Source organism: Mytilus edulis, chromosome 7, assembly GCF_963676685.1.
Source record: "Mytilus edulis chromosome 7, xbMytEdul2.2, whole genome shotgun sequence".
Taxonomy (NCBI): domain Eukaryota; kingdom Metazoa; phylum Mollusca; class Bivalvia; order Mytilida; family Mytilidae; genus Mytilus; species Mytilus edulis.
This window is the reverse complement of record NC_092350.1, coordinates 22,730,189-22,741,874: the sequence shown is the minus strand read 5'-3', so window position 1 is coordinate 22,741,874 and position 11,686 is coordinate 22,730,189. Positions and strand designations below refer to the sequence as shown.

Below are 11,686 nucleotides of genomic sequence, written 5' to 3'. Positions count from 1 at the left end.
AACAAGAAACCGATTAGTCGAGTATCATTTTGGTACTCGATACTCGGTACTACCGAGCGACACTTGAGTCCTCGAGTACTCGTTGACATCCCTAATTCATACCCATTCATTGGCAATATGAAATAATATTGCTATAAGTGTTTTATACTTTTTTTATAACACAGGCACGTAACTGTATAAGATTACAACAGCTTCAGACTAAAATATTGGACAACGGCTTCAATATTTGCTCGATATGAATTGTTACTGCTTAATGATTCATGAATCAATGATACATTCAAATTGCTCATAGAAAGCATTCCCTCTTGCAAGACAACCACAAGCGAAGAAGATCTCTCATTTACAATAAAAATCATCACAAAATGGTAAACGATCACCTGGGACCGAACATAATACTAGTAGCCAAATTCATCTAACGTCAAATATGTTTGAAGGAGTTGGAACATTAGTTTCTTCAAAATTTCAAAATTTATTATATCAACGGATAGTTGATTATGCTTATTGTCCCTCAACCACTATAAATTAAAGATGTCCCAAAAGTATAAAATCAATTTAATCAATAATGTGTTTAACCTATATACGTATCTCTTACGTTAAATTACTTTAGTTTCTTCATAAAATTAAAACTTAAACAATAGCATTCAACATTTATTATAACATATATACCTTAACGAATCGTTATCAATATCTAGAATATTTAAAGCACCGTTTTACAATAAATACATAAACAACAATTCATAACTTTAAAATGTGAGATTTTAGATTTTAGATTAAATATCGACGTTGTGACGATTTAGTAGTATCATATGCATCCGTATGGTCGATATGATGTAAAAAGTAGGCAGGAATAAATATATACCATGTACTTTCTTAAATTCATCGTTTTGTTTTCTCTTATTCCTGGGAGATATTTATGGTCAGCTGATTCTTACTGGAGTAAATACTCATCTGAAGGAATTAACTATAATTCAGGTATGTATTATGTATTCATTGTCTGTTGAATTGATCCTTTTTATATGGAAAACCAATGTCGAATAAAAAGGGGCTACGTTCCAAAATAATTTGCAACAGGCAAACAAATATGTAGGAAATATACATATATATCATACACAAGAATTAAGAAATACGTTAGCTGTGTTTCGCCTCCTGAAATCTGTGGATTGCACATTTAACCAAAATATCGACAACCTATGGATTTGTAGAAGTACAAAAATTGAGGCAACTAGTGTTTTATATTATTACTAGAAAATTTCAATCACTGAACCACCAGTAACATGTCAGTGATGGTATTTTCTTATATGAAGAAAATGTAATATTTCCAATGTTATACGTAGTACTTATATGTCTCATATTCTTGTAAACACCAGGCGATCAATAAACTGCATATTGTATTTTGTTTCAATTAAATGGTTTTAAACGGATAACATTTTGAAAGATGATAATTAAAAGGATTCTTTTTTGTGAAAACTTGTTTAATTTTATAATTTATAAATATTGGTTAATGTTTCGATAAAACTTGTCATATATTTAGTTCGCGATAGTTCTACGTTTAAATGTTCTAACTGAACAGCACTTAATGCTGTTCGGTTTGATTATAAATAATGCATGCCACTTCATAATAAAAATTATAATGCCATTTTGTTTTTTTTCTTTGTTGACATAGTTGTTTGGTTTATAGTGATTATGATTATAGCACAATGTTGTACACCTATACTTTCATGTTAACCTATTATGCATGTCTGTTTGTTAATATGAATGCATTTTATGCGACTGTCATACAGGTGACAGATTTAGCTAGTTACAAACCAGGTTTAATCCATTTTTTTTAAATCTGGAAAAGTCAATACTTAGTAAGGGATATGACAGTTGTTTTACATTCGCATCATGTGTTTTGGCTTTTAGTTCTCTCATAATGAAAACTGTTTAAACTTGAAAAATCGAGTTCATGACATTACCAAATACAACATGTACCTTCAAGACTTGTGCAACATGTGAAGTATGGTCTGCATGCCCTTCCGGATCTTCACAGGTTTTGTTGTGTTCGTGTTGTTCATTGCTAAGTTATTTATGTTGTGTTTTATGTACTATAGTTTGTCTATTTTTTATTTTTGACATATGAGTTTGAATTTCCCTCTGGTTCTTTAGGCTTTTTTTCAGTAAAGTATATGAATAAGGAATAAATAACATGCTTATCCTGTTCATATTCAGTATTTTCCTCAGGTTTTGTCGTTTTCCTTAATGTAACAATGTCTTTGCTTAATATTTTAGTTCGTAGTTTAAATCAGAAATCAGTAAATTTTTGTCATGCTTTTTTACAAGTCTCACACTTTTTTCTCGCCTAACTATAATCTGAATATAAAATTTCATCAATATTAACAATTATCCTCGAATTAGATTGAGTCGATACTAGACCTGCTTCATTCAAAAATGCGTCCCATTATGGAATTGACTTTGATGACTTTGATGATTGTGTAATAATATATGAAAAATCTAACACAAAAAGCTTCCTTATAAAAGATTACTCTAATAGGTAGTTGAAATCTACTTCAGTAAAATAAATCGTCAATTGTGGAAGCTTATTGACTTTGATGTCTGTGTAATTACATTTTGAAAATTTTACGCAAAAAATAAAACTTTGATATAAAAGAATACTCTGATAGGTAGTTGAGAACTACTGCAGTCAACAATTCGTCCATTATGGATGCTTATTGACTTTGATAGTTGTGTAATAACATTTTGAAAATTAAACACAAAAAACTTAAATATAAAAGAATACCTTGATATTTAGTTGAGTGATCACAAAATGATTAAACTATCTTATAATTCTTGAATGACATAAAGATCGACTTAGGCAGAATGTTACTATAGTATTACCACAAATAAAATCATATCAACATAAAAAAAAACGAATTTAAAGCGCTGGCATGCTCCGACAACCTTGCCATAAAGTTTTATAACTGTCGGGAATCATCATTTAGACCACGCAAATAACTGCATAAAAGGTCCTTATGAAATAATATAAATTAATTTTTACATATAGAGGACTTAAAAATCTAGATATTTCTGTGTTTACCGATTCTTATTGAAATTTTTATTAAATCTTTATAGTTGGTCGTCAGATTATGCCAACATATTTATCAACTTAAACATATTTGGTTTGCATTTTCTACCATTGAAGTGTCAATTTAAAGTTCTACTAAAACAAATTTACTGCACTAAGACATGGATAAACTAGAATTCCTTGTTCAATGTCAAACAAATAACTCATTTTACAGGGTATATGTCAAACTACAATACTGGCCGTCGGTACAGCAGATTCTAAAGGTAACCCAGATTAAAATCTGCTGTACACGATTTCTTAATTTAATGTAGTCAAACTGCAATCGGGAACGTAGCCTCAAGTCTGAAGGACACGATAGCCAAAGCTAAGTCATATATTTTCGTATATTACGTACCATTAGCTGGTTGTAAATGTATATCAAGATCACAGAGTCATATTTTCTTTTCTTCACTTGATTCAAATGCATTTTAACCGAGAGAATCAGCGCACTAAAACATATTTGAGCGTGGCAAATCAATTTCAGGAATTTTAGTCTTCCGACCGGTTTTAGGACAATTAAAATTTTGCACTATTTAACAAGTTTATAAACGATCCTTCCTCCTACTCAGAGATATATGTGTAACAGAAAAACATAAAATCAAACTGTTACATCAGTTGGAAATGGCTAGACTCATTATATATATTGTATAAACCACGAAATTAAAAACCCATGAAATCTTATATAGAGACAAAACCACGAAATTTTGACCCCCACGAAATTAATGTTTCTACAGTAGATGAGATGTTAACTTCTAAAAATTTCAGAGCATTTTTTTTCTACATAATCAATATTGTCTCCCATTGGAATTTCCAAACATTTACAGTAGATCTGTAAAAGGCTTTAAAAATAGGATTTTACGGTTAAAGAGATTATGTGCGGGAAACGTGGGAAATATTCAATGTGTTATGCATTTTCTATGTTGTGTCTTGTGTACTACTATTTGTCTGTTTGTCTTTTACGTTTTCAGCCATGTCATGTTTTTTTCATCTATGAGTTCGAATGTCCCTCTGGTATCTTTCGCCCCTCTTTTAAGGGTTTTCAGACAAACTGACAGAAACCAATGGTTCTATACCATGATTACCTTTTGTATAAAGTACATAGCAATTTTGGAGTGGAAGGGTAATTTTAGGAGTGGAAGGGTAATTTTAGGCTAAAACAGAGCAGTGCTGCTGGCGTTGCAACTTTATATTCCTACTTTTCCGAATCATCATGTTATATTTGCTAGTCTATTAATAAACATAAATGCATATTACGTTGCTTGAATACTGATATATGCGTTTTATTTGTTCGTCTAAGTATATGGATCTTCTGGGATTGAGATTTGTGACTTAACGATGAATATTTTATCCAATATGTCGGTTTCACCGTTATTGGTGATTATCAATTCTCTTAGACAGACAGTCAGTCAGTTTTTTAAATTACATCTTTGCGTAATATATAGATTATTTTTCTATTTCTACTGGAATGTGTCAGCATTTGTTTATTGATTTTCAATTTAAAACGTAATACGTTGAAATAACCTTCATAAATAATTAAACACGTAAATTGAACACAAGATATGATTGTACAAATATATCTTTCAACGTTCAGATAGCTTCCTGGTTTACAAAGAGAACTCTATAATCGGAAAAGGTGGCAAAATACCTTTGAAAGAAATGAAGGATATATTACTATAACTTTGTGTAAAGTACTACGGGATAGATCTGCGAAGATTTGCAAAATTCTTATTTTATACTAATTGAATTGGGTACCATAAATATGATGTCTTATATCTCCAATAAATCGACAAGAATGATAAAATAAAAGTTGCCAGATGTAACACAAAATTCTTAATTCTAAATATTCGTCATTTCCTTCTTATCACACGATATAACAATGACTGCCCAAGATTAATTTTATTTCAATCGACCAATAATGAGAAATCATCCCTTGCCAAATAAAGTGCGACGTTGAGGAACATTGAGGGCCAGAGATTCCTAAACGTTTTGCCAAGTACACCTAAGGTCATCTATCCCTGAGGTACAAATTGTCCATACATTCTTGTGGTTCAAAGACCACAAATTAATAAGTCAATCAATCCTGCTATATATGATGAGTTTATTTGAACGTTTAAAATCATTTCATAGTGTTATCATTGATAGAGGGCACGAAACATTATATATTTTGTTTATTTACATTCGTATTATTAATGAAATTTTTGAAGATTAAATGATTAAATATGACTAAAAGTATATTGTAATAAAATTATTTATTAAAACTTGATTCAAATCGTCATTGTTTTGCTGGTTCAACGGAAAATAATAACATAAATAGGAAAAAAATCCGTTTGATCAACAAATACAACATTTACAAACGGTTATTTATTCCTTATAACCTTTTACAAAATATCCATGTGACCACAAATCATCGCCGTCGATTGTATTATTTTCAAATTAGCATTACATCAATACTTTCATAACATGTCCTCTTTACAACAATACAGTGACTTGTTTAAGAAACAGTCATTTATATGAATGTTATATTGTAAAGTGCAGTATTTATGTTAAGATCACGCTGTACAACTATTATCAACTGATTTTATTTTATTTCATATCTAAAATAGTTTGTAATCCAACAAAGTTCTATTTTAAACACATTATTACATTTGGTGTACTTCGGAATGTATTTTTGATAGTTTTGATGCAAAAACATAAAGATATGTTTTCTAAACAGTTTTCACTTTTATTGGATTCATTAGAATAAAGACTTACAACTGTATCTTTTTAACTTGATTAATTTTAAACTGTATCTATCGTATGATCTCAAACAAAATATTTCCGTCTCCATATTTAAACGATGTCAGTAAAATTTATGAATTCAGTTTTATTACCTAAACGGAATTAAAGTTGATCAACCCTATGTACTCCTGCTCTTACTTTTAATTTTGGCTGGCTTTACTCTTTAATTACTTTATGTTTGATTTGTCCTCCCAACTCGTTGTCCAACATTTTTTGTTTGATCGCAAATGATTATACTTTTGAATACGAAATGCCCTTCTGGTGTACCAAACTTTTAGCTTGATATATCTTATGAGTTTTTAGCATTAGACCGATGCCGCTGTAGCTGAAAGTTTGTCCACAATCCTGTCACGACATCAGTGTTGAGAACTTCTGAGTTTCAATAAGATCTCATTTACATATATTTGTTTTAAGTTAACTAACATTTGAGATTATAAAATACTTAGTTTTTCGAAACACTACGTTTTTGTTTATCTCCAAGCCTATCTTGCCTTAGTTGTTTCTGTAACAACTTTTAGTAATATTCAGTTGTAAAGCGCTTCAAGTTCAAAACGAGTTCAGTACCTTTATTGTGTTTTTTTTCACCTGGACTTGTTTTAATATCTATCGATTGATTCATCATTTAAAGTGTAATTTATTGATACAGGTTTCATAGATAATTGAACACGCACAGTAAACGATAGATATAATAATACAAATAAAACTTTTGAAGTCAAGATGACTTCCTGGTTACATTGAAATCAATATATAGAAAATGTGGCAAACTAATACCAATGAAATATATTTTGGTAGGCATCGTTGAACATATATTTTTCATCTTTGTGTTATAATATTGATGGCTGCGAGTACTCCTACTTTGTGTTTTTTTCTTTGTGTTATAACAGAGGTGGAATATTTTAAACAACATCCAACAAAACATTACATAAAATTTTTTTTTTTTTAAAAGATGACGTAATATGGCAAGCGTAAACACTACGTTTTTGTTTATCTCCAAGCCTATCTTGCCTTAGTTGTTTCTGTAACAACTTTTAGTAATATTCAGTTGTAAAGCGCTTCAAGTTCAAAACGAGTTCAGTACCTTCATTGTGTTTTTTTTCACCTTGACTTGTTTTAATATCTATCGATTGATTCATCATTTAAAGTGTAATTTATTGATACAGGTTTCATAGATAATTGAACACGCACAGTAAACGATAGATATGATAATACAAATAAAACTTCTGAAGTCAAGATGACTTCCTGGTTAACATTAAAATCAATATATAGAAAATGTGGCAAACTGATACCAATGAAATATATTTTGACAGGCATCGTTGAACATATAAAAAAAGATGACGTAATATGGTAAACGTATTACTCATACGTTCCAATTGGTTAAAGACGTTTTGGGTTTTTTTCCTTCCAACTTCGGTTCATCTCATTCTTTTTGGAGACGACAATACAAACTTCTCCTGATTTCAGTTTCACATTTGAACGATACACCACAATTTACGACAACAGATTCATTTGTGGTTCTTATAAATTATAGATTTTACTTTTTAAAACGATAAAGTTCTTTTTGTCTTTTCTAATGGTTTATATATTTCCCAATTCGTTCGCTATGGCAGTGTCTGTATTTATATTTTATATTTAATCAAACGTAATCATTTAAATCTTTGTTTAAATGATAATATAAATCAACTTTGATTTTTGATAAGCACAAATTATTTTAAACTTTTGCTAAATTATTTGACATTTTCAAAAAAGCTATAGAACGTTCGGCTGTATATATAGAATTATGATAAAAAATGGAATATAAACCAACATTATTTCTTTCGATATCGTTGTTTTAAGAGTCCACAAGTTTAGACACTGTCTATAAATTCTCATTGATCATTTGAATATTTTTTTTAAAGATTATCTATTTAACATTGTTGTGAGATCTTTGATTAAGTTTTTTTATTTGTAAGACATTGATTTTGTTTTGATTTATTTCAACACAGCTAAAACTGTATTGATGTACAGGCACGAAAACTTCATTTGTGTCTCATTTCAACACAATGCAATTATGGTCATGCTCGTCTTGGAATATTGATGGCTGCGAGTACTCCTACTTTGTGTTTTTTTCTTTGTGTTAAAACAGAGGTGGAATATTTTAAACAACATCCAACAAAACATTACATAAAAATCTAAGACTGACCAACACAAGCTAATCTAAGACTGACCAACACAAGCGCTAATCTAAGACTGACCAACACAAGCTAATCTAAGACTGACAAACACAAGCTATCAGTGGCTGCAATTACTCTTAAATCGGTATTTTTTGTTCGTGTGTTTGCGTTGAAATCTGACGAGTTGAATCAATTCCAAATAATGTGTTCAGTTTGTATGCATGCTGGTAATGGAAGCATTGAGCACTCACAAACATATTTAACCGACACATTTTAATGTGCATATCCCATGCCTGTTATACAGTGTTTCTTGTTTGTTTATGTTTGTCATATCTGTTGTGTGTTCACTGTTTTTAATAAATGAGGCCTTATTTCTTGTTTGAATTGTTCCACATTTTGTAATGTTGGGGGTTTCAATGGCTTACTATACAGTATTCGTTTCTCTTAAGTGACGTACGGTTTACAATTTATTTCAAAACTGACGTAAGACAAGTTAGAAACAGACAATGTTACACTGCAATACGTTAGAAATATACGGACAAATATTTCAAGACAAGCTACAATAGTTATCAAAGGTACCAGGATTATAATTTAGTACGCCAGACGCGCGTTTCGTCTACACATAACTCATCAGTGACGCTAATATCAAAATATTTATAAAACCAAACAAGTACAAAGTTAAAGAGCATTGAGGAACCAAAATTCCAAAAAAGTGTGCCAAATACAGTTAAGGTAATCTATGCCTGGGATAAGAAAATCCTAGGTTTTTCGATAAATTCCAAGTTTTGTTAACAGGAAATTTATGAAAATGATCACTTTATTGAATATACAAACAAACACATTATGGCAAGGACAGATAAATAACGTCAGATCTAATAATATTTCAAGGTTCATACATTAATGTCAAATCCAAGACTATACGTCAACGAATATACAAAAATATATCGGTCTATATATCAGACGTCAAGTTACAGATTATTCTTGAAGAACAAACATTACAAAAACGATAGGGATTACGCCGAAATCACACGAACAGCAAAAGTAATAAAAAGTACATACATATTATTAAACAAAATTTTTAATTTATACTGTGTAACTATTCATATAAATTAATTCGATTCAATTGATAAGTTGTTTAATCACAAATATAGAAACAAACTCAGCATTGTTTTCTGTACTTACACTAATGACTTTGTACAATTTGAAGCAATAATGGAAAAAAAATACATTCCATGAAAGTCGTAATTTCTTTTTCTATTCGTATTATTGACAGCACCAAATATTGTTTTCGTTTGTGAGTTAACAAACTTAAAACTATTAAGCATAGTGGAATAAAATTGTCGAACCATTTAATAAACTTCATTTAAAACGCCATTGTATTTGCTGTTTCAATAGAAAATAATAAATAAACGAGGAAAAGTACTTTGATAATGATCCATTAATAAAACATAAACACACATTTGTCTATTCTTATATTCATCTAACACATTATCCACACTTTCACGCCGTCATCAGTATTATTTTCAAATTTACTTCAAATAACACTTTTTCAACCCATCTCCTGTTTCAAACAGAACAATGTTTTGTTTAATATATTACAGTTTATAGGGATGTAATATTGTAAATTACAAAACTTTGGTTAAAACTATCCCATATAACTACAATTAACTGACTTGACGAGCTTTTGATATTTGAAATAGTCTTTCTTCCATATTTAAAGATTCATCTTAAACAATTTACTTCTACGGAATCTGTTATTGGTTGTTTCGAAGCTGAAACATAAAAATATTTTTCAAAACAGTGTTTACTTTTATTGGATTCGTGTACAATTAATCACAGACTGAAACTTTTTTTCATCTTAATTACACTTTGAACTATTTCGTGCAATGTCAAATATTAAATTTTGTCACATAATGTTCTTAAACAAAGTCCTCTAACACAAAACAAAAATTATTCAAGTTGTTTATTAAAAAATTAACGGGTTAAACAATGGAAATCCTATGTAATACTGCTCTTTTCTGATGTTTTTGATTTCCTTTAAATTTGATTTTGGCCTTCAAAATTTTAGATTTGAACACCTCTGATAAATCTTATGACGCAGATGTCATAATCTGTCAGGATGAGTTATTCCAATTAAGAATTGAATGCTTCTTTTTGTAAATTCATTTGGGTGTAAAAGGGCTGACCGCAGTACGATTTAAATGAAGCGTGGAAGCATTCAATACGTAAAATAACATTTTTTTCGCTATGATCATGAAAAATTGATTTTTATTATTTATTTATTTACCATGTTCACGGCATAACCTGTGCACCTTTTTGTGATAGCACGTGTCATCATGAATGTAATCTTCAAAGGATATGAAGGTGAATTTTAGTATGACGCACAAGCATTGTTATCCAATAAAACTAACAGATTCTTCTGAAACATACATGTAAGGTAATTAATATATTATAAAGCACTACTTTAAAAACAGTATAAAAAGATAATCAAAGTATGTTTCTTACATGATTATTACTTTCAAAAAATTTATTTACATATCCACTATGTCTCATTAAAAAATTATAGTGTATTGGTGAAATTTTTTAATCTGCTATTAAAGTCTGAATTTTTCCCTTCATGCAATTTGTGGTACATAATCAACTTATTGAAATATTAGTTATAGAAAAAAATAGAAAAAATGTGATTTTTATCAACAGGAACCATGGCGAAAGCAATAGCTAGTATGTATGTTTTAGTAACTTATTTTCACGTTTTATTGAATATAATCAAAATGGCAAATACACGTCTGGCATATCAAACTTTAAGCCTGGTGACTTTGTTAAATACTAATTTTTCAAGAATATGAAGATAATAATCAATCAAATAATGAAAATGTCTCTTTAAAAAAACCCACCTAAAATGTTGAAGTGTTTGAAAGTGTCATATCACTCACGCGTTTAAAGGGGGGAAACGGTTGATAATTTATTAAACAAGGAGTGGCATAAATATTTCTCAACACATTAAATTACCTGGTAGAAATGATCCGTGATAATCTTGTCCGTTTTCTCGGACAAGGAAGTTCACGTCGTACATTTCGATAACTATTGGTAATTAGTGATATTATTCAAACATTTTCTACGGAATCCATGTTAATTCATTTGGTTGTTGTTTAAAAGCTTACTTTACTAACATTAATCCTAATATTCTGTAAGATTTTTTTCTTACAATTTTATTTCCCAAATACATGAATATGCAGTCATCAAATATGAAGAAAAAATTTGTTTGCTGCTCACTTTCAAAATAAAGAATTTTCCATAAAATAAGTATATATTAATAGGGGATTAATTGAGGAATCAAAAAGCAAAAAACATATAGGCGTCAATGTGCTTGTTTTCGAGATATGTTATAAAGTATTGCAAACTAACATTATTTGTAATATCTTGCATTAGGACAGGTTTCGTTTAGTTGAGTGATTGTTATGAACGTTTTTCCTTAACTTAAGTTACTTTGTCTAAAATGAATAAATAATTTAACTTAAACCGCTCCAATAACTGAAATAAGTTAAACAAGCGACTTGCATAAAAAACAAATTTACTTTCAAGTCTTCAAGAGTAGTATAATCGACTGTTTTACAGACCAATAAATGAATGAAATAAACAAAAAAATACGGTATTGCCA

General features: G+C 29.6%; 1 protein-coding gene across 1 annotated transcript in view; it reads left to right on the top strand.

The window, feature by feature from the left end:
• The first annotated feature begins 707 nt into the window (after window positions 1–707).
• The window catches only part of LOC139481040 (uncharacterized), a 107,588-nt gene continuing 96,609 nt past the window's right edge, over window positions 708–11,686 (top strand). The window contains exon 1 of the mRNA XM_071264075.1: window positions 708–972. Within this exon, the coding sequence (XP_071120176.1) occupies window positions 861–972 (112 nt within the window). The 5' untranslated portion in view covers window positions 708–860. The remainder of the gene's footprint in view (window positions 973–11,686) is intronic.